The sequence below is a fragment of the Pipistrellus hanaki genome (assembly GCF_964339955.1).
Source record: "Pipistrellus hanaki genome assembly, chromosome: 7".
Classification (NCBI taxonomy): Eukaryota; Metazoa; Chordata; class Mammalia; order Chiroptera; family Vespertilionidae; genus Pipistrellus; species Pipistrellus hanaki.
The window spans coordinates 55,171,484-55,196,399 of NC_140509.1; the positions used below are offsets into that span (position 1 = coordinate 55,171,484).

At 38.9% G+C, this 24,916-nt stretch overlaps 1 protein-coding gene across 1 annotated transcript in view; it reads right to left on the reverse strand.

The window, feature by feature from the left end:
• The window catches only part of AK9 (adenylate kinase 9), a 102,642-nt gene that overhangs the window by 15,483 nt on the left and 62,243 nt on the right, over positions 1-24,916 (reverse strand). The window contains exons 19-27 of the mRNA XM_084889871.1: positions 23,816-23,962; positions 19,516-19,596; positions 18,838-19,038; positions 18,346-18,467; positions 13,102-13,314; positions 11,082-11,342; positions 8,631-8,755; positions 6,882-7,101; positions 4,715-4,786 (exon numbers count right to left, since the gene is read on the reverse strand). Coding sequence (XP_084745997.1) covers positions 4,715-4,786; positions 6,882-7,101; positions 8,631-8,755; positions 11,082-11,342; positions 13,102-13,314; positions 18,346-18,467; positions 18,838-19,038; positions 19,516-19,596; positions 23,816-23,962 — 1,442 coding nt within the window. The remainder of the gene's footprint in view (positions 1-4,714; positions 4,787-6,881; positions 7,102-8,630; positions 8,756-11,081; positions 11,343-13,101; positions 13,315-18,345; positions 18,468-18,837; positions 19,039-19,515; positions 19,597-23,815; positions 23,963-24,916) is intronic.

Below are 24,916 nucleotides of genomic sequence, written 5' to 3' on the forward strand. Positions count from 1 at the left end.
AGAGTGTTGGCCTGCGGACTGAAAGATCCTGGGTTCGATTCCAGTCAAGAGCATGTACCTTGGTTGTGGGCACATCCCCAGTAGGAGGTGTGCAGGAGGCAGCTGATCGATGTTTCTCTCTCATCGATGTTTCTAACTCTCTATCCCCCTCCTTTCCTCTCTGTAAAAAATCAATAAAATATATTTAAAAAATTAAAAAATAAGAAACTGACACCATAGTGATCCCATAAATAAATACATTTGACAAGATATTAAGTGCTATTTTTGTGTATGGTTGTTAGAATGTTATATTTTTTATGGTCTTTGGTAAAAATATTTAATGCAATCCAAAGAGTATAATGCACTCACTATTTGTGTTAGCTTGGACAAGAACAGTTTCCTCAACTGTAAGATAGGAATAATAAAAGGATCCACCTTACAACGCTATTGTGGACATTAAAGTTAATATATGTAAAGCCCTTAGAAGAGTGTCTGGCACATAGTAGGCATGCAAATGATAGCTATTATTGAGGCTGTAGCTATGATTGTTACTTTCTATAAAGCACTGTACTAATAGAAGAATATATGCCCTCTACGAGATTATAGACTATCTGAGGAAACAAGATAATAAATAAGTGATTGTTAAAGACTGTCAGAATATTGATACTAGGTGATGATGTACAGGCTTTAAATGCTGTAGTTCAGTTTGCATAATATTGAGCCTTTTAATATTGATCCTGTTGCACTGCCTCCAAACTCTGCTCCCAGAAATATTTCTTGTCTCAATCAGAACACTGCCTCCCAGCTGAAACCTGAGTTATCCTGACTTCTTACACTCCATCTCTGCACATCCAGTTTCCAAGGACTATCATCTGAAATAATGCTCATCCTTTCTGCTCTCACTCCACTGTTTGCTCTCTCACCTCTTGCCTGCTGTCTTCTGATTAGCTTGATATTTCCTAGTCTTTCTAACTGAGTAGACCAAACATGTCAAACTCAAAGGCTAATGTGGGCCAAATAAACAAAGTTTAATTTTATGTGGGCCACAAAAAAAAGCTTCAATTTTCATAGAAACGTAGGTTTATTTTGATAGAGACATGCTGAATACAAAGGGCTGAAATAAATGAGTAATTGTTAACATAAAATAATAGAACATTTTAATAAAAATTAATATTTTTTGAACATTAACTTACCAGACACTGACTAACTGCACAAATTAATAAGTGTAACACAAATAAACCTATTTTTCTTATTCTCCGAAAGCGAAGTATTTCCTATTGCACACAGCAAACAAGTCAGTCCAAGACTAATGACGTGGCAATTGGCTGCTAAAATATTTGCTGCTAGTATTAGTGGAGAGAAATGGTGCGCCTGCATGTAAGGTGTATAAGGGAAATGAATGCAACATGATTATAATAGTCATTAGAGAATGTTGTAGTTAGTTATTAATAATTATGTATAACACAATATTGTAAAAATTTAGTTACAAAAATTTTTTAAAATATATTTTTATTGATTTCAGAGAAGGGTGAAGAAAAAAGATAGAAACATCAACGATGAGAGAGAACCATTGATCAGCTGCCTCCTGCATGCCCCCCACTGGGGATCAAGTCCTCAACCTGGGTATGTGCCCTTGACTGGAATCGAACTTGGGGAGCTGATGCTCTATCCCAAACTGGCTGGGGCAATTTACAAAATTTTTATTAAAATGTTTTTTACATACCATTATGTTGTCTGGGCTATAAAAATATTCATTGTGGGCCACTTGCAGCCCGTGAGCTGCAAGTCTGACATCGTGTATTAGACCCTAGTGCCTTTAAAAGCTGGGGTTTGAACTTTAAGGTATCAGGAGGAAGATGAGAGGATAAGGGCCCATTCCTGTTCTACTTACACTCCTTCCTCTCATTACAAAAGGAGCTTGGCAATGGGATAGTGTTTCTCAGTTCTGGTTCTTTTTTTTATTAGAACTTTGAAACCATTTGGTCCCTTGTTACTTTTCTCTTTTTCTTATACTTTGACAATTTTTATTTTTTTTAAATATATTTTATTGATTTTTTTAGAGAGAGGAAGGGAGAGGAATAGAGAGTTAGAAACATCGATGAGAGGGAAACATCAATCAGCTGCCTCCTGCAACACTCCCTACTGGGGATGTGCCCACAACCAAGGTACATGCCCTTGACAGGCAGAAGAAAGATAGGCAGAGCCAGGACAGGGAGCTGGGCAGCAAGTAAGCAGAATTGTGTGGCACTAAGCCCAGGTGAGTAGTTAATAGAGATACATATTCAAGTACTCAGGTGAGCACAAGTTCATCTACAACTAAAATGTCCCCAGATGGTAGTGCAGGCTGCTCCAACCCCACTTCCAATTATCCTTAGAAAATCAAAGCTAAGGATTAAAAATTGACCAGAATCAAATCTGGGACCTTCAGTCGGCAGGCTGACACTCTATCCACTGAGCCAAACCCATTAGGGCTACTTTGACAACTTTTATGCTTGTTTGTGAGATTGTTTTGCTTATTCTTTTTTTGTTTGTTTATTTGTTTGTGTGTGTGTGTGTGTGTGTGTTTGTTTTGTTTTGTTTTGGTTCTGTTTTTCCTCACCTCACTGGATATGAGCTGCTGTTTGTAGTTTGTATTCATCTGTAGGTACTTGTTGCTGGCATTTGTTGAGATTAATGGCTGTTCAGTGCCTTGAGCATTTTACCTGCTTGTGTTGTATTTTGTGCCTTTAAATCAATGCAGGAGAGAGAAAACTATATAACCAGACACCCAGAAAAGAGAGACCATTGTGAGACAAAGAACCAGCCCGCATATGAAAGAAAAGCAGGCATCACCAAAAAAGAAAGTAAACGAAATGGAGGCAAGCAACCTGCCAGAGAAAGAATTCAGAGAAATGGTCATAAGGTGGCTGAAAAGCATGGTAGAAAATTTGACAATATGAGTAAGAACCAAGAGGAAATGAAGAAAAACCAAGAAGAAATGAAAAATGACATCGCTGCTGTAAAGAACTCAATAGAAAGCATCAAGAGTAGATTAGAAGAAGCAGAAGACCACATCAGTGAGCTAGAATACAAGGTAGGAAAAAATACCCAAGTAGAGCAACTTCCAGGAAAAAAAAAATTAAAAAGCAGGAGGAGTCAAAACTGGTTTGTCTCAGTGGATAGAGTGTCGGCCTGCAGACTGAAAGGTCCCGGGTTCAATTCCAGTCAAGGGCATGCATCTTGGTTACGGGCACATCCCCAGTGGGGGTTGTGCAGGAGGCAGCTGATTGATGTACCACTCTCTCATCATTGTTTCTAACTGTCTCTCTCTCTTCTCTGTAAAAAATCAATAAAATATATTAAAAAAAAAAAAAAAGAAAAGAAAAAGGAAAAGAAAAAAAAAAAGAAAAGCAGGAGAGCCTAAGGGAGCTTTAGGACAACACAAAACAAAACAACATCCGCATAATAGGAATTCCAAAAGGAGAGGAAACTGAGCAAGGAATAGAAAACCTGTTTGAAGAAATAATGACAGAAAACTTCCCTGAAATAGGGAAGGAAAACCCCATACAAATCCAAGAAGCTCACAGAGTCCCAAGCAAAATGAGCTGCAAAAGACTGATGCCAAGGCACATTATAATGAAACTGGTAAACACCAATGACAAAGTAAGTATCTTAAAAGTGGCCAGAGAGAGACAGAAAGTTACATACAAAGGAACCCCCATCAGACTAGCAACTGATTTCTCAACAGAAACTCATCAGGCCATAAGGGAATGGAATGAAATATACAAAGTCACGCAAAGGAAGGGTCTGAATCCAAGAATACTGTACCCAGCAAGGCTATCAATTATATTTGAAAGTAAAATAAGGAGCTTCACAGACAAAAACGAACTAAGGGAATTTATTACCACCAAACCAGAAATGCAAGAAATGCTAAAGGGTCTTCAGTAAAAGAAAAAAAAAGAAAAAAAAAGAAAAAAGAAAAAGAAAAAAGGAAACGAAGAAGGAACACAGGGGTAAAGAATAAAAATGGCAACAAATAAGTACCTATGAATAATAACTTTAAATGTAAAGGGATTAAGCACACCAATGGACACAAGGCACTGTGGGGGTGGGGTGGGATGAAGGCATGCGACAGGGGCTAAGGGAAGCTGGGGGAAGGTCAAAGGAGGAAAAAAAGGAGATATAGGCAACAATATTTATAATACTTTAAACAAAAATAAAAATGCATAAAAATACAAAAGGAAATGATTAGATATGTTATGAAATATTACACATCTTGTAATGTTTTTGAATGATTTACATAAAATGGTTCAACATTAAAATAATAATAAAAAACAGTCATGGGATAACAAAAGGTATAAGAAAATAAAAATCAGGCCGGCTGGTGTGGCTCAGTGGTTGAGCATCCACCTATGAACCAGGAGGTCACAGTTTAATTCCTGGTCAGGCAATATGGCTGGTTGCAGGCTGGATCCCCATGTGAGCACACAGGAGGCAGCTGATCAATAATTCATCAGTGATGTTTTTTTTTTCTCTCTCTCTCTCTCCCCCTCTCCCTCTCCCTCTAAAAAATTAAGAAGACATATAATCTCACTACTTGCACATAAACTCTATTTCCTTCAATACTTTTTTAATGCATCTTTTTATTTTATACTGTTGACACATACACACACAATGGGTGTCCTGCTTTTTTTTTAATATATATATTTTATATATATATATTTTTAATATATATTTATATATATTTTTTACTTACCTCCTCTCTCTTTCTTTTTTCTCTCTCTCTCTCTGCTATAAGTTCAGCCCTTCTTTTAGCAATCATATCATCCTATAAAAAACAGACATTAAAAAATTTTAATGAATAATGGAAACTAATCAGCCCACTTAGGTTTGGGGGCTCACTGGCTCAGGGTTTTCCAAATGCTATCCCCTTAAATCTTAAAAGATTAGAGTGTTGCCTGAAGACAAGTTCTAGGACCCTACTCTTTTCGTCTGGCAATTAGTGAGTAAACATTCTGAAGAATTCATGTTTTGTTGACACTCAAGAAAGATTTGTAGATAGAACTATAAAACTCAATGGAATGGAATTCATTTAAGTTTTTGAGACCCCAGGGAGATTATATGGCTCTTCAGATCTAGAGGGTGAGAAGGTGTTTTAAGTGTATGGTTATGAGAACACAGTCCCTTTGCATTTTTGTGACATACATAGAGAACACTACCACAAAGAAAAGCGAAGTATGCACAATAACACACATGCATATTTTTAGTCTATTTTTTTTCTCTGATCCTTTCACTCAAACAAGTTGTGGTTAGTGAAGTTTAATCATTGTATGTCTGCTAGATGCCATCACTCTTTTGAGCACTGTAATAAATACTGTACATACTTACATTTTTCTGTTTAAAGCGTATCTGCAAAGCAGACAGTATTATCTTCTCTATAGGTGAGTTAGCAAAGTCAGAGGATTTAACTCATGTAATGTCACAGGACTAGTGGAGGATGATGTAAAAAACTTCCAGACAAGGAAATGGAAAAGCAAATGGTATGTTGGGTGCTGCAGAGGAGGGTTTGTATTTGTTCTAACTAAGGAAAAAGGTTAGAAAAAGGATTTGGAATAAGATTGGTAGGCTTTCAATGACAGAACAATAAGTTCAGACCTTAAGAGGGTGGCTTGATCAAAGTTTTAGGAGGAGTAGCCTGGAAATGACCAGAAGGATGACCTAGGGGGATCAGAGATGAAGCCAGAAGGACAGTTAGGAGATCTCTGTAGGAGTGCTAGGTGTGGGCTGAGAAAGATCTGAACCAATGTGTAGAGGTAAAAGGTACAAACTCAGCTAATTTGTGTGTTTCCCTCAGAGGGAATTGCTTTGTATATAAGAACTCAGGTATTTTATATGGATGTTTATCACATTTAGTTTATCCATTCATTAATCGATGGCCATTGGGTTGTTACTACTTTTTGGCTATTATGAATAACATTACTATGAGCATTCATATACATTTTTTCATGTGGACATGCTTTCATTTCTGTTAGGTAGATTCCTAAGAGTGGAATTGTTGGGTTCCTATGACACTTTTGAACATTTTATGGAATACTCCTCACATCACAGTTTTAGAAAAGATGTTCTAAGCTAATATCTGTATCTGTTTCACCACAGGCTTACAAAGCCTTAATGGATGGTGTCATAATTCCAGGAGATAGTGAAAAATTCCACTGATAATTTTAAGGTTTGCTTCACTTGCTGCCTCTTCCATTAGGTACCTGTGTTTGGTATAGGAATACTTTGGTGCTACTAAAATCTTTAATTTTATTTCCCATGGAGAGAGAAATACTAACATGTTGATAACCACATAGGCCTCTAATAAATCTTAACTCTCCAATTATAAGTATTCTTAATATTTGATGAAGAGTGTTTTCATATTGACTATGCTATTAAAATCAGAAAACTACATTTTTAAAAAGTCCACTTTATACTTTAAGTAGAGGCCTAATGCACACAATCTGTGCACGGGTAGAGTCCCTAGGCCTGGCCTGAGATCAGGGCCATCTTCCCCAGCTACACGCAGCTGGCCCCGCCCCCCGCTGCCACCCAACTTACTGCCAGGGGGAGGGACTGAGAGGTCAGCCATTTCTGCCCGCTCACCAGCTCTACCCCCGTTTCTGCCTCCAGTTATCCTGGGCGACTGGGGGTGGGGGCCCTGGCCTGGAGCCACCTGCATCCCCCACCACCCATCCGCGGTTTCCCGTTTGTTATCGGGCAATCAGAGCCTGTTGGCCAGGGAATGGGACCAAGAGATGGTCGGTGCTCCTGACAGTGACTGGTTGAGTGATCATTCTGTCGTTACTGCCAATTTGCATATTACCCTTTTATTATATAAGATGGAGAAAAAAATTTACTCTCATACTGTTTTATAAGATACATACCCTGATTTTTGTCTTCATTTCTTTAATGAGTATTTTCCTTTCTAATTTCTTCCTTTGTTTCAGTTTCCACTTTTCAATTTGGGAAGGCAGGAGCCGATCGATAACATCTTGATCATCAACTTGCATTACAACGGCAGCATCTGGGAAATATCCATGTTCCCCTAGAAACTGGGCCTCATCAGGGTATCGTGGGAAACCATCTAATATAAAACCTGTGGAACTAGGCATGAATTGCATAATTTATTTTAAATATTATATTATAAATATTAGTTTAAAAATGAAAAAAGTATTGATAAATCTCAACTTTCTATAAGATGTGCAATGAGCAGTTTAAAAAGTAGTATCTCTTAGTTCTTTTAATATTTCTACTTGCATAAACATGTGTTTTTTCTCAAATGTATTGAATTAAATTAAAATTATAATATTTTATTCTTATATTTATAATGTAGATGAGTTCTCTTTAGTTATAAATAGTCTTAATATTGGATGAAAATTAAGAGAAAACAAATTCTCTGCCTGGGAGGAATGCTCAGCCTAATGAACTTGTTACCCTTTATGAAAAGGTGGGTCTGACCAGCTGACTGTTAGTGGGAAGCCACCCGTCAATAGTTTTTCTTTTAGTGATGTTTCCTTTCATGAGACAATTCATACTTCCTTCCCTAGATCCTCTTGCAGCTCATGACAATTATGAATGTATGTATCCTGGTTCATATGTATTAAGATGATTATAACCAAATAGGCTTATCAAACTTGTTTAAGAATGATGAAACTTGAATCATGAAAATAACTACAATGTTAACACATTTTCATTGTGAAGTAACTAACTCTAAAACAATCAGATTTTGCCCTCGCCAGTTTGACTCAGCGGATAGAGCGTTGTTCTGGGAACTGAAAGGTCCTGGTTTTGATTCCAGTCAAGGGCACATGCACGGGTTTCATACAGGAGGCAGCGGTCAATGATTCACTCTCATCAATGGTGTTTCTCTCTCTCTCCCTCTCCCTTCCTTTCTAAAACCAATAAACATATATTTAAACACACACACACACACACAGAAAACCAAATAATTAGGCTTTGAGAACTTGGCCTTGCTTAATTGAGAAAGTCAATATTGTGAATGAAATAGTCCCCTTGTGAATGAAAGTTGATTATGCTTATCTAAAATTTGGTTTGTTTAAATATTTATATTTAGATATATGTTTTCTTAATATGAACAGGACTTCCATGAATATTTGACAGTTTCAGCTCTTAATTGGCATTTAAAATGTTTTCTATCTTATTAAATGGGCAAATTTCCATAAAAATGGTCATATTCCCAAATATTTTGATCCAATTATTTTGGGTTGGGGCCTGGCATCAGTATTTTAAAAATAATTTCCCAGTCCTAGCCGGTTTGACTCAGTGATAGAATGTCGGCCTGGGGACTGAAGGTTCCCGGTTCGATTCTGGTCAAGAGCACATGCACAGGTTACAGGCTCGACCCCCCAGTTGGGGGCCTGCAAGAGGCAGCCAACTAATGATTCTCTTCATTGATGTTTCTATCTCTCCATCCCTCTCCCTTTCTCTTTGAAATCAATAAAAATAAATGTATAAAAATAATAATTTCCCAGATATTTTTAATGTATAGAATCACTAATTTACATGAGAGTAAAGAAGAAAAATTTTAAACTTATGTTGTATTATATTGTAGAGTTTTGAGAATAAGGCAAATAAAAGTCAATAAATATATAATCCTATATAAATTAAGATACCGTATTGGTTCTTTATGCCACCACTCAGAAAGAATGTTGTCTAGAATTTCGGAAGGCAATGGTTCATTTTCCATTAAACATAATCTGATTGTTTCTTCTTCTTCTGTAAATTGCACTTCTGAAGGCTGAACATAAAAAATCAGAAAGCAAAACAAATTCAAAACTCTATATTAATGAACAATACTCTATAGTTGATTAAGATGACACCTGTTTTTCTCAGGACTTTTTTTTATATTGTTGCTTGTAAACCTTTTAATATTTGTGCTTTTTCCTTAAATCAATATGTTATATGGTTTTAAATATTAAATAATATTACTGTAGCTAAGAGTAGCTACTAGTGATGAGCATAACTGATTTTCATACATGACCTCAGGATATCTGTCTCATCACTTTTTGTTAAAACCTTGTTCAATCTAGAACTGATATTTGTCATCTATCTTATAGTTACTAAACCTAGATTCTGATTAAAGGATGGGCTAGGTAGGCAATCATCTGAAATACAGGTCTGTACCTGGATCCAATTACAGTGGGTCCTTTGAGAAAAAAGGGTCTATATATATATATATCAGAAATGGTTAAAAAGTGAGTTAGAATTACAACCCTAGATAGAAACTACCTAAAAGAGCCACACAAACTTTCTTATGAGGCATCATGAGAAATTAATATTTTGAGGTTCCCATTGGCACTGGGGAAGATTTTTATGATACATGATAACAAAAAGAGTCCTGTGTGGTATGGTTCAGTTAGTTGGGTTCAGTTAGTCTTTCTGCACACTGAAAGGTTGTCTGCCAGTTCTGTGCCTAGTCAGGGCACAAGCTTAGGTTTCAGGCCGATCCCCAGTGAGGGGTGTGCAGGAGGCAGATGATTGATGTTTTGCCCTCACATCTATCTATCTATCTATCTATCTATCTATCTATCTATCTATCTATTATCATCATCATCATCATCATCATCATCTATCTAGCAAAACAAAAACATAGAGAACATAATAATAAAAAGCCTTAGAGTCTAGTTCGGATATCTTATATAATAAAAGGATAATATGCAAATTGACCGTCACTCCAACACACAAGATGGACACCTCCATGTGGTTAAAGATGGCCACCATAAGATGGCCAGCATGGGAGGGCAGTTGGGAGGGACCAGACCTGAAAGGGAGGGCAGTTGGGGGCAATCAGTCCTGCAGGGGAGGACAGTTAGGGTTGACTAGGCCTACAGGGGAAGGAAGTTGGGGGGGACCAGGCCAACAGGGGAGGGAAGTTGGGGGGATCAGACCTACAGGACAGGGCAATTGGGGGGTGACCAGGCGTGTAGCAGAGGGCAGTTGTGGGGGGACTCAGGCCTGCTGGGGAGGGCAGTTGGAAGGGACCAGGCCTGCAGGTGAGGGAAGTTTTTTTGGGACCAGGCCTGCAGGGGAGGGAAGTTGGGAGGGGCAAGGCCTGCAAGGGAGAGCAGTGTGGGGGGACCAGGCCTGAAGGGAAGGGCAGTTGGGAATGACCAGGTTGGCAGGGGAGGGCAGTTAGGGGCAATCTGGCTGGCAGGGGAGCAGTTAGGTGTCAATCAGGCTGACAGGGGAATGGTTAGGGGTGATCAGGCTGGCAGGCAGAAGCAGTTAGGGGCAATCAGGTGAGCGATTGAGAGCCAGCAGATCTGGATTGTGAGAGGGAATGTCTGACTGCCCATTTAAATGGGCAGTTGGGCATCCACTGAGGCATTCCAGATTGAAGACAGTGCAGTCTGGGCCGAGGGACACCCCCCTACACCTCAGCCCCCGCCCCCCACATGAATTTCGTGCACCAGGCCTCTAGTATCAAATAACAGCCCCAAATTAATGCTATACAACTTTTTTTTTTTTTTTTTTTTTTTTTTTAGGAAAAAGCATTTCTGGTTTTTATTGGAGTCATGTGAAACAGTAATTTTATATTAAAGACTTGAGGCCTAGGGCATGAAAATTTGTGCACTGGCAGGGAAGGGGGGTCCCTCAGCCTGGCCTGCCCCCTATCACAGTCTGGGAGCTCTCGGGGGATGTCCTACTGATGGCTTATGTCCACTCCCCGTGGGAGAACAGACCTAAGCCAAAGTCTGGCCTCCCTCCGTGAGAGGCGACCAGGCCTAACAGGGAAGGTGCTGCCCCTATCACCCTACTGCCACTGCAGCTACTGGCTGCAGGGGCTGCCTGCCCTGGGCCTGCAGCCGCTGCAGTTTGTCTGGAAGGACATCTGGAAGGATGTTTGGCTGTCCGGTCTAATTAACATATTGTGCTCTTATTATTATAGATTAGTAGTAAGACTTGTATCTAACATGGGGAGGATGCCTCTTAAATGACTTCTATGGGCTAATTTTTTTCTTTTTCTTGGAAACTGTATAGAGTTTTATACCCCTTATATTCTACTTCCCAAAAGTAATACCAGCAAACACAACTATCTGCAAAGAGAGTTTTAATATTACTACCGGCTTATTTGTATATTCTTTCTCAAGTGTGATATTGGCCTCAAATGCAAGCTCTTCAAGTTCTTGTTTTGCAAGTTGTTCTTCCTCAGCATCATCTTCAAATTCAGGTCCAACTTTCTTTTCAATTTTGAGCATCATTTTTTCTTGTAGAAATTCTTCAAACTGAATGTGAAAGATGCCCCACTTTTCTGCTAACTGTCTTCCACATACACTTTTGCCAGAGCCATGGGGACCCAGAAGACATAGTCTTAATGGAGGAGCCTGCCACAAGGGGATGGGTCAGGGAGATGTGGGGTAAGGGGTAATAAAGGAAAGGAAGTTTTGAGTTATTAAAAAAAAATAAGGCCAATTAACTGCCTTCCCTAAGACTGAATTATCACTTAGCAAATTCGGGATGTTTTGATATTAGGAGATCAATTAATATGATGCATTACATCAACAATAGTTTTTAGGGAGCACTAACAACCATAAGACTATTTTTGATATCTTGTGCCAAAAGGCATTTAATAAAATAGAATTAGTTTAGGTTTTTTTAAAGTTTTAATTTAAAAAGAATGGAAAGATACATTTTTAGCATGATAAAGTCTAACGAATTATATTAAAATGGTATGTAAAAACCATTATGAGATCTATAGAAATACATAAACTTTCTATGATATAATATTATGAGAAAAAATATTATAAAAACTATATACACTAGAAACAATATATATCCATGTAGAAAAAGATGAGAAAGCAAACAAATATGAAGACTTGTTCAGAGCCAGTGTTACTATGTGTGTGCTTTGTTTTTAAAAATGAATAAAATATTGCCACAATGTGTTCTTCTATTATTGTGTTAAAATATACATAACATAAAACCATTTTGACCATTTTAACTGTACAATTCAGTGGCAGTATCTATATTGCACACATCACCACTATCTCTCTCCAGAACTTGTTTATTATCCCAAACTGGAATTCTGAACCAATCAAACAGTTACTCCTATTCTCCCCTTTCTCAGCCCCTAGCAACCACTCTTATTTTCTGTCCCTATAAGTTTACTCTAGATACTTTGTATAAGTTGTATTATACAGTATTTGTTCTTTTCTGTTTGGCTTTAATAAACACTTTAAAATATTTTTATTGATTTCAGAGAGGAAGGAAAGGGGAGAGAGCGATAGAAACATCAATGATAAGAAAGAATAATCAGTTGGCTGCCTCACACACACCCGCTACTGGGGATAGAGCCCACAACCCCAGCATGCACCCCAACTCACAATCGAACCATGACCTCCAATTTCATAGGTCGATGCTCAACCACTGAGCCAAGCCAGCTGGGCACTTTAATAAAATACTTTTTAAAGAAGGTAGAAAACTGTTCCAAAGTGGGAAACAAGTAAGGATAAAAATGTCCGAACAAACCTAGGAAAAGATTGATAGTTCTATAGCTACTTAAACCAGTTTAAAACAGTTTAATTGATAAGGACAATTCACCTTTGGAACACTCTTGCAATCTTTTGAATCAGGGTCATCCCTGCTCTTGAGAGTCAAGCAATTGGGCATGAATTTGTCCCTATAATCATGCCTCTGCTGAATGGAACCAGGTTAACAGCAGTCTCACCTGAGTAATCAACCTTCCACAGAGGATGTCAACCCATTGAAGACCACGAACCTCTGAATCCCATATCTGCCCTGAATCCTGTCTTAAGATCAGCAGACTGCTCTGCTCAGAGAGACTAACTGGTTAAGGAATACAATAAATTCAATACGCTTACAAGCAATAAATTCAGCTGTGTCTTTTTGTTTCAGCTAAAGAGACAGCTATTAAGTACTGGTTTGACACAAGGCATTACCGTAGAAATCAAAACTGATAATTATTTTGGGTTATATTCCAAAAAGTTTTCTTGGAACTTAGATGTTTTGACTATATTATTATATCAGATTGGAGACTTCATTATCAAATAAAATGGTGGGTATAATAAGTCCATAAAAAGGTAACAGGAGCAATCATTAGGATAAGAATAGCATGGTTTTCACCTTTAGTGGTTCATCGCGAGCCACAAACTCCTGAGGATGTTCCACAAATTTTTCTCTAGCCTCAGGACTTGAAAAGTAGTAAACCTTTTCTCGATACTTAGCTGCTTCCTCTGTGGTGCCTGGTTGTAGGACGAAGTTTTCTTTGAGAACTACTGGACAAAAGTGCTTTGTGTCTCCCAAATGTCTTTTCTTCTCTTTCATTTTCTCTTCATTCTAGAAATATTTAACATTTGGAGAATATTTATTAAAAAAAAAAGTATTTTGATGCAATACTAAACAAGGAATTTAAAAAAATGTCTCTTGAATATTATTTAAACCATAACAATACATATTTAAAGAAATTTGTAAAGGCCAGTTCTTATACTGGCTATTTAATGAATTAATTAAAAAATCAGTTTCTCATAACCCTCTAAGCTCATATCTCAAGCTTCTTTATTTTCATAAAGAACATAAAGTAGCACTGAGAACCAAGATGTCCCCAGCCATTACAGACATGGGTATAATGAAAAATCTCAGGTTGTGCTCGATACAGAATCAGTTTCTAAAATAAAATTAAGAAGTAAAAGTTGAGCCAGGGTCACAAATTCTTACCCATTGAAAATGAAATGGGAGATGCTTCAGGATTTGCTTTTTCTACTAAGTGAATATGTGATCACCTCAAGAAATTCAATTAAAAAATAGAATAATTTGAAAATACTTTATTTCATTCCAATTAGAAACATGTAACATATTTTTATTTATGAAAAGTAAAGAAACTGTGCATAGTTCTTTAGAAATTTTTTCAATTTATTTAAAGCAATGAAATACATTAAAGGAATTTCCTGTTATAAAATACATCTTATAAAATTCGAGCCCTGGTGCATGAAATTCGTTTATAGTAAGGAGTGTGTCCCTCAGCCTTGCCTGCACCCTCTCCAATCGGGGACCCCTTGGGGGATGTCTGACCAGCAGTCGGACATCCCTCTCACAATCCAGGACTGCTGGCTCTTAACCACTCCCCTGCCTGCTTGCCTGATTGCCCCTAACTGCTTCTGCCTGCCAGCCTGATCACCCTCTAACAGCTCCCCTACCAGCCTGATTAATGCCCAACTGCTAACCTGCCAGCCTGATTGTCCCCAACTGCCCTTTCCTGCTGTCCTGATTTCACCCCCAACTTCCCTCCCCAGCTGGTCTGGTCACTCCTAACTGCCCTCTGTCGCTGGCCTGGTCGCACCCAATTACCTTCCCCTGCAGGCTTGGTCACCCCCAGCTGCTCTCCCCTGCTAGCCTGATTTCGCTCCCAAACGCCCTCCCCTGCCAGCATGATCTCACCCCCAATTTCCCTCCCCTGCCAGCCTGGTCGCCCCAACTTCCCTATCTTGCAGGCCTGGTTGCCCCTAACTGCCCTCCCTTGCTCACCTGGTCGCACCCAACTGTCCTCCCCTGAGGCCTGGTCACTCTTAACTGCTCTCCCCTGCTGGCCTAATTTTGCCCCCAAATGCCCTCCCTTGCCAGTCTGATCACCACAACTGCCCTCCCCTGCCAGCCATCTTGTAACGATGTTGTAGTAGCCATCTTGTGACGATGTCACGGGAGTGTGTTGCATGACACCATCTAGGCTTTTATTACATAAGTTTATTCAAAACACATCACAGTGCAGAAAGAATAAAAAATTTCTCTCACCCTTTTCCTTCTAATGCTATATTAACACACATAATGCTTTTAAAAAATATTTTATTGATTTTTTACAGAGAGAAAGAGAGAGGGATAGAGAGTTAGAACATCAATGAGAGAGAAATATCGATCAGCTGCCTCCTGCACACCCCCCACTGGGGATGTGCTGCAACCAAGGTACATGCCCTTGACCAGAATCCAACCTGGGACCCTTGAGTCCGAAGGCCAATGCTCTATCCACTGAGCCAAACCGGTTTTGGCTCATAATGGTTTTTAAAAAATTTAATTCATTTATCCCCTCTATGCCCTCTTACATCTCTATCACCACCACTCCCATGTCCAACTGTTGTCCATGTCCATGAGTTCTTTCTCTTAAAAAAATTATATATATATAATATGTATATTTTATATACTAATATATATGTATATTTTAGTCTTAGCCAGCTTAGCTCAGTGGGTAGAACATTGGCCTGTGGACTGAAGGGTCCCGGGTTGATTCTGGTCAAGGACAAATGCCCTGGTTGTGAGCTCTCTTATCACTGATGTTTCTATCTCTTCCTCCCTCATCCTTCCTCTATGAAATCAATAAAAATGTATTTTAAAATTATAAAAATATTTTTATTGATTTCAGGGAAATATGAGAAAAAATATAAGATATTTAGAGGATAGATCCTAGAGACCTAACCAATAATAAGTATTGTGGAAGGAGAAAAAAGAAGAGATGGAGGAGAGGCAAGAATTAATTAATTTAAAAAATAAAAATTACTTAATATGTCCATCATTCAGAGATAATGGTGGTTATAACCACCATTAATACTTTTAACAGCTTTATTGAGGTATAAATGACAATAAAACACTTTACATATTTAAAGCATGTTATTTGATAATTTTGACATATGTGTTTATCTCTGAAACCATCACCACATATTCATCAAGACCATAATTGTTCATGCCTCTTTTCTTTTTTAATGTATATTTTATTGATTTTTTTACATAAAGGAAGGGAGAGGGACAGAGAGTCAGAAACATCGATGAGAAAGAAACATCAATCAGCAGCCTTCTGCACACCCCCAACTGGGGATGTGCCCACAACCAAGGTACATGCCCTTGGCTGGGATCAAACCCGGGATCCTTAAGTCTGCAGGCTGACGCTCTATCCACTAAGCCATACAGGTTAGGGTGCTCATGCCTCTTTTCTAACCCTATTTGCTTCCTACCTGCCCACTCCCAGGCAGGCATTGCTGTGTTTTCTCTCACTATAATTAGTTTACAATTTCTATAATGTTATACAAATGTAATCATACAGTATGTTTTCTCTTTTGTCTGGCTTCTGTTAGCATAATTATTTTGAGATTCATCCAGATTGCTACATGTATCAGTGGTTGTTCTTTTAATTTTTATATATTTTTTGCTGTGCACTATTCCAGGTTTAATTATCCCCATCCCTGAGTCTTTTTAGTACTACCCAATGGTTAGTGGGAACAGACAGGTACTTTCTTTGTCCTCATTCCCCCCTCCCAGCGGCAAAGGGCTGACCAATACTCTGCTCTGCAGGTCTCTGGAGTTCTCTGTGTGAGCGTCTTTTCCCTGTGAACTCTAACTGCTTTGTGTCCTGGGATTCTCTGCCCTCTCTCCTCCAATAAAAGAGTCTGGAAGGCCCTGCCCAGGTTGCTCCTCCCTGGACCATGGGCTGGAAAAGGTATGACCCATAGACAGTAAGGCGAGGAAACCGTGAGGAGTGCCTCATTTGTTCCCCATCTCTGGACCACTGTGTGGAAAACAGTTTCATACACTTTATCTCGTTTCTCAGTTGTTTTAGGCTACAGGGTAAACTAAAAGCCCTTTAAAGATTTTAGTACCTATCTTCCCAGAATTTTTCTTAGGATGTGGTGTATATCTTTTGCTTTTGTTTGTATAACAACTTTCCTCCTTTTTCTAGTAACAGAACCTTTCTCCCTCTTCTCATGGAGCACTGCTACTTCTGCATTCGAAGGAACTCAAGTGGCCCAGACAATCATAGTAACTCCCCACCTCATAGTCACTGGGTGGGCATGTTACCGAGGCTGGTTCAATCACACACTACGCCCTCTAGTTACTATGTTTAGTCAGGGCAACTGACTGAGATGGGAGAAGCAACATTTTTTCTTGCTGTTTCCCAGGTGGATGTCAGGACAGAGTGTTCTTTTGCCTCCTAGATAAAAATTTCTAAGAATTCCTGGCAGCCATATTGGCCTTGTTTGAAAAAAGCATCTTTGCAGATGTAATTAAAGATCTCAATATAATATTTACAATTTATTATCAGGTGGTCCCTAAATCCCATGTCGAGTGTCCTTCTAAAAGAAGGAAAAGATGCAGAGGAGGAGAAGGCCAGGACAGACAGAGGCAGAGAGGAGTTAAGCAGCCATTAGCTATGGGTTATCAGGAGCCACCAGAAGATGGAAGAGGAAAGGAAAGATTTTCCCTTGAGCCTTAGAGAAAGCATTCTGACACCTGGATTTCAAAATTCTTCCCCAAGACCAGAAGATAATTAATTTCTATTATTTTAATCCTCCAAGTTTTTTTTTTTTTTTTTTTTTTTTTTTATGGCAGCCTGAGGAAACTAAAACAATAGGAAAAACTGACTTGTGTTGTGTAAGTTAGGAAGAGTGGAAGTGAGATAAGGAGACTATTTTTGAATGAAGACCATACCTAAAAATACAAGTTTTGAATATTATATACAGCTTGAGAATTGTCTGAAGACAAGAAAGAGACATTCTCTTGCAAAACAAAACAGGATACAGAAGAATGGCAGAAGGATGACTGAAGAAGAGGACAAGCCCACATTTGTCAGCCACCCTGACTGAAGGGCCCAGCAATTCCTTAGTGCTAAAGTACTGAAAGTTGTTATCAGAATCACACTGCATGTCATTTGTTGTTTGACACATATATATTTGGGTTTAACTTAATTACAGCTGTATGATTATCTAACTTATTACATCACTTTATTTCCTTCATAAAGCTCCAAATAAAAAAATATCACTTCCTAATTTATTATTGATAGATGCCTTAATTAGGTGGCTATCAATTGAGAATGGTTATCAAAATTCTCGTCACCAGGGAGTAGACTGGGGCCTAAAATGAGCTGTTCCTATTTGAAAATACCACTCATTAGTATCATGCAAGCAGCTCCTCAAAGATACCATTGCTATATTTTACATTAAAGCACCCACTTCTATTAAACTTACAGAATATTCCTCTCTCTAATATATAAAGTTTTTCCATGGAAAAAATTGAAAAACCTTACTTTTTATTTTTTCATGGGTATATCATACTGTCTAAGCAGCCCTGGCATCTCAGGGACCAAGAGAAGCTGGGGTGGAGGCCAAGTGTATTGAAAATGTTTATGTGTAAATATGTACAAAAAACTCAGGTAGTTCAACTTTTGAAGTACAACTTTAGAGGAAGCCTGCTTGTTTTCCTGGGATCCCAGAGTGCCGACTACCACTCTGGATGCGCACATTTTCAATGCTATGGCCCATGTGAAGGAGCTGGAAGAGGAAAGAAAAGATTTTCCCTAGAGCCTCAGAGGGAGCTTGGCCCACTGACTCATACCTCTTCCTCTTCTTCCTCTCCTTCTTCTATCTCCTCATCAATCTCCGCTTCAGCCTGAAAGTCTTCTGTTTCTTCTTCATAATCTTCTATATTGAACTCCCATGCAGTATACTGAAAAGGTTCTGTAAAAAAAAAAAAGAAAAGAAAAGAAAAAGAAAGATTTGAAAGAATAATAACATTAGCATATATTGCAATAGTCAATGATTGGGAAAATTAATTGTAGTGACTGATCTCTTAGTTTAAATGTGTACAAATTAGAATTTTTAAAGGGATAACTGTCCAGTTTGGCCAGTGCTAGTTGTGCCCCTCAGCTATTCTGACTGGTATGTGCCTGTTCTAGGAGTGCTATGAGAATTGTTAAATATTTTAAACATCATCCCTAGATATGTTGAATGTTCTCCTTTATGGACCATCAAGAAAGATTTTAAAGTTGCACACGCTTTGAATAATATCGCCCGCTCTTGACAGTAATGGTAGGATTACAGCCCTTACTTTCCATAGTCTCCACTGCTTTCTGAAGCAGCTCCTCTGGAGTTTGGCCAGCGATCTCCAACTTCAAAATTGTATAGAAAGAGTCGCTGATGATTAATTCCAGATTTTTCCAGTCGGATTCGAAATACTTAAGCTTATCTTTATATACGTCCATTTCAGGAACATCAGGATAAGAGTCTTCAGGAAAGTCAGGTAGTACAACTTTTGAATAAATGTTAAAGAAAAAAAGAGGCTTCAAACATGATATAATGACCCATATTGCCAAAATAACTTATACTTTATAATATTTTAAAAACATGAAAGAGATACACATATTGTCCTCATCAATAATGTACATTTATAAATTCATATTTTAATTATGCTCCATTCCTTGTATTGGCTGTAGATGAATTATTATCTATTAATAAAATTATTTGGATAATTACTATGTATTTTATTTGGCAACTTTAACTATAATAAAATGTATAAAATAAAATTTGATGAAAAACAGTGTTATAAGATGGCTAGATATACTTCTAATGTAATAAGCTAAATAAAACCTAATACACCACTACTGGCATATAATGTAAAAAGAAATAAGTAGAAAGTTGGTACTATGCCTAAAATAAGGGACCAGACCCTTGTGGGAGAATACAAAAAGCACGTTTATCACTAACTACTTTTATTTTATAAGCTAACCTGCTTGAGATAATGTAGTTTCCAGACCCTCTTTGGATTCTTCTGGAATTCCTGTTCCAACTGTAGTTTCCTCAGTAGTCTCTGAGGAAAGAAATCTAATAGTTAGTGTTTGAATTTTAAAACATTGTTTATGAAAGTTTTGGCACAAAGAAAATTTCAAAACATAGTTTAAATTATATATACTATGTCTAATTGAAAATATAGTTCTTGTTAGGTAAAGTAGGGTATACAATATCTGATAGCATAAGGCAGAAAATGAAGAATATTCTTAAATATACTAAAGGACCATGACCAGGATAGCTGACACATGGTGCATGCAGTTCTGACTGATCATAGTCATGTCTATAGCACTGAGCTAGAACTGACCCTAAAAGGAGTGGGAGACTGACTTTAGAACATCAAAAGGAAGTTCCCTGAGAGAAACAGTAAGGAGAGAAAAGGCAATACAACTAAATCATCCATTAGACCAGTTTCATTGGTAAATACTTGTGGATATGAGAACTCTATTATGCTTGATGTGTCAAATTTAATGGATGTCTGTTTATTTTTTTTTAAATATATTTTTATTTCAGAGGGAAAGGTGGAGGGAGAGAGAGATAGAAACATCAGTGATGAGAGAGAATCACTGATAGGCTGCCAACTGCATGCCTCCCACTGAGAACTGAGCCCACAACCTGGGCATATGCCCCGACCAGGAATCGAACCTGTGACCTCTTGGTTCCTGGGTAGATACTCAACTGCTGAGCTACACCCAGCTGGGCTGGATGTCTATTTCTCATATTCATTTTTGGTATTTTATGGCATTTCCCCCCCTTTTTTTTTTTTTAAAAAAAATTGTCTTTATTGTTGAAAGTATTACAGACTAGAGACCTGGTGCACAACATTCGTGCACTGGGGGAGGGGTCCCTCAGCCCTGCACCCTCTCCCAGTCTGGGACCCCTTTGGGGGATGTCCACTTGCCGGCTTAGGCCCACTAGCAGGCCGGCAGACATCCCACCAAGGGGTCCTTAGCGTTGCTGTGGAGGCGAGAGAGGCTCCCACCACCACTGCTGCTCTTGCCAACTGTGAGCCTGACTTCTGGCTGAGCGGTGCTCCCCCTATAGGAGCGCATTGACCACCAGGGGGCAGCTCCTGTGTTAAGCATCTTCTCCCTGGTGGTCAGTGCACATCATAGCCACCTGTTGTTCTGCCATTCAATCTATTTGCATATTAGCCTTTTATTATATAGGATGTCCTCCCTTTTTCCCATTGACTCCTTCCACCCTGAACCTGCCTCTCCCAGACCTTCCCAACACCGTTATCTGTCTATAGGCTATGCATAGATGCACATAAGTTCCCAGTTAATTTTTCCCCATCCCATTCCCCCATCCATGCCTTCCCTCTGAGATTCAATAGTTGGTTCAATGCTCTCCTAGGTCTCTGGATCTATTTTGTTCAACAGTTTATTTTGCTTATTATATTCCACATGAGTGAGACCATGTGATACTTATCTAACTGGCTTATTTCACATAGCATAATACGCTCCAGGTCCATCCATGCTGTTGCAAATGGTAAGAGTTCTTTTATTTTTATTTTTATAGCTGCATAGTATTCCATTGTGTAAATATACCACAGCTTTTTTATCCACTCATCTGCTGATGGGGAATTGGGCTGTTTCCAAATCTTAGCTATTGTAAATTGGGCTATGAACATAGGGTTGCATATATTCTTTCTGACTGGTTTTTCTGATTTCTTAGGATACATACCCAGAGGTGGCATTGCTCTGTCAAATGACAGTTCCATGTTTAGTTTTTTGAGGAAACACCTTACTGTTTTCCATAATGGTTGCACCAGTCTGCATTCTCACCAGCAGTGCCTTAGGGCTCCCTTTTCTTCACATCCTCGCCAACACTTGTCATTTGTTGATTTGTGGATGACAGTCATTCTGACAGGTATGAGGTGATATCTCATTGTCATTTTAATTTGCATCTCTCTGATAATTAGTGACTTTTTTTTTTTTTTTTTTTTTTTTTTTTTTTTTTTTTTTAGAGAGAGGAAGAGAGGGAAAGAGAGAACATCGATGAGAGAGAATCATCGATCAACTGCCTCTTGCACACTCCGTACTGGGGATGTGCCCGCAACCAAGGTACATACCCTTGACCGGAATCGTACCCAGGACCTTTCAGTCCGCAGACCAAAGCTCTATCCACTGAGCCAAACCGGTTTCGACTGATAATTAGTGACTTTGAGCATTTTTTTTCATATGTCTCTTGGCCTTCTTACCATTTGGAGAAGTGTCTATTTAGTTCCTATTTTAATTGGATTGTTTATCTTCCTTTTGTTTGGTTGTATGAGTTCCTTGTATATTTTGGAAATTAACCCCTTACCAGATGTATCAATGGCAAATACTGTATGTTCTCCCATGCACTGGGCTCCCTTTCCTTTTATGGAAAAGGCAGGTGAGTGGGATAATGGTCAGCCTAATCGATTAGGTACTGAAGAAAATAGTGAAGTTTCTGAGTGGGAACACAAGTAAGTAGAGCTGTGGGACTCTTAAAAGGAAACTGAAGAATTTCATCCTGCTAGCTCCTCCAGTGGGCACAAGGGGTATATGATTTTACTTGTATACTTTTGCATCATAAAGCTAATGCCAATTCCTGTAGTAAAAATGATCTATGTTGAATTTGAGAATTCTCAGTGTGAAAATTCCCCTTAGTCCTGGTTCCTCTACCAGCTGACAGCAGATTCCTAGCCCTTAATTGCCACAGGATGGATTTGGCTGCAGGTATTTGAAGACCTTTAGTTTGAAGCATTAGTTTCCAATCCAACACTAGCTGTACTTGGGAGCATTTGTGAGCCTCACTCCCACATGCTGGGGACCCTAACTTGCTGCTTTAAGCCCACTCTCCAGTCTCGAGAATGACTTTCATTGCCCAAAGTCTCCTTCTTGCCCTGTGCCAACCCACCAAACTGCCCCTCTACAGCAGGGACACTCTATGGCTGTGTGGCCTGGACAGCTGCACAGTCTCTCACTCAGAATGGCCTCACAGATTAATGCTCTTTGGTTGTTAATTTGAAAATTTTAATGATTTTATCTTTGAACTTTGTTTTGTAAACAAAATCCAAAGGGGCTCCAATGGCACAATTGAGCATGTATATGGACAGAGATGTGCACAATATGTGTTAGCCAGTCTTGTCATCTCATTCTCATGAGAGTTCCTGATGCTCTATCATGAGTACAGAATTCTAGGAGACCCATAATGTGGAGGAGTAAGTATGCCCGAGTGGTGGGCGCAGGCAGGGGAAGATTCTGATACATCTGAGAGACCATGTTTTCCCTTTGAGTTAGAACTTGCTTCAGATGCAGAAAGGTGATAACATTCAGAGAGACATGAATGACCAAGGAACGCTTTCTTACTGGTGCCACTTTCCTGTATTAGCTAAACACTTGGGCTGAAAACGATGACAAAGAAGGAAAGGAAAAGAGGGCAATCCCATGTTCCTTGTTCTTTCAGTCTTTCCTTAATCATTGAGAAGCTGCAGGTAGAGCGTGTTGGTAGAATATGTGCATATTAAGAAGTGAAATAAAAAAATTGAGTTAGTATTGTACACAAAACTTAACAGTAATCTGGTAAGAACAAAATACATATGTATGTACGAGCTGCCAAATATGAATTTGTGTTCATTTGTATTTTCATTTAAAAATAGCCTTGCACAATATGAAGATGAATGATAAAATTGGCATTAGCTTTATGATGCAAAAGTATACAAGTAAAATCATATACCCCTTGTGCCCACTGGAGGAGCTAGCAGGATGAAATTCTTCAGTTTCCTTTTAAGAGTCCCACAGCTCTACTTACTTGTGTTCCCACTCAGAAACTTCACTATTTTCTTCAGTACCTAATCGATTAGGTAAAATTCGTGCTAATTTAAATTTTTAATTTTCTTTACTTAGAATGACATTATATATAGCAATAAAAATCAATCCATGACAAATTGAGAGGTTGTAGAAGGGAAAAAAGCAGCTTTATATGTTATTACCTTTAGTGGCAGGCACATCTTCCCTGCTTTTTGACAACATGCCCCACAAATGACATAGGCAGCCCTGCTCCTGAGCACCAGGATGGGCAGGGCAGCATCGGTTTTCCTGTGGTACTTCAAAGCATGGGTTGGAAATAAGTAGCTGTCTCATCTCTCCATTTTTAGCCTGCTTCCTTTTTCTTAACATATATACAAGTACACACACACACACACACACACACACACACACACCCAGTAGGACACAGTAGGACTAAGAACATGGATGTCAATGAAGTCTAACCTGATTCAGGTTCTGGTTCAGGAACCTCGGAAGCTTCAGGCTCCTCAAGCCCCCCGGTCTCCTCAAGGGCCTCAGACGACACTTCAGGAATTTCACCCTCATCACCTTCAATCTCCCCCTCACCATCAAGTTCAGCCTCGTCCACATCTATAGAAAATGAGAAGAAATAAATCATCATTCAGATTAGGTCAGAAATATTATTTGGGTGTGAGTACTCTGATAAGTGCTAAGACCCACACAAAGAGAAAAGAGTGGCACCCTTGTCCCCCTGGAGCATGGGATTTCATAAGGGAGAGGTACATTTTCCATATAGTTTACCTATTAAAATGTAGTGGTAAAGGATGATAGTCATACACTCAGAGTGCTATGGGAGCAGCAGCCTAAGGGTTCATTTAAGACAAGAAATGTTCTAAGTAACCCTAAATATTATAACAGTAAAAAATTGGAAATGGCTCAAATGTCTATTCAATGAGGGAATGGCTAGAACTGCATGCACTGTCTGATATGTAGCCACTGCATGATGTGGCTATTGAGCCCTTAAAATGTGGCTAGTTCAAACCGAGATGCATCATAAGCAAAACATACACAATGGATTTCAAAGGTTTAATATGAAATATCGAATATATAATTCTGGCCAATGTGGTTCAGTTGGTTGGGTGTCATCCTGTGCATTGAAAGGTTGCTGGTTAGATTCCCAGTCAGGGCACATACCTGGGTTGTGATGTTTCCCTCTCACATTGATGTTTCCTTCTTTCTTTTTTTAAAAATATATTTTTTATTGATTTCAGAGAGGAAGGAAGAGGGAGAGAGAGAAACATCAACGATATGAGAGAATTACTGATTGGCTGCCTCCTGCATGTCCCCTTCTGAGGACTGAGCCCGTAACCTGGGCATGTACCTCCTAGTTCATAGGTCAATGCTCAACCACTGAGCCACACCAGCAAGGCTCTTTTTTCTTTTTACATTTTTTTTTCTTCCCCATCACCATTTATCTCCTCCATCCTTCCCTCTGGCAATCGCCACACTGTTGTCCATGTCCATCACGTCAATGTTTCTTTCTCTCCCTCTTCCTTCCTCTTTAATAATCAATACAAAAATCTT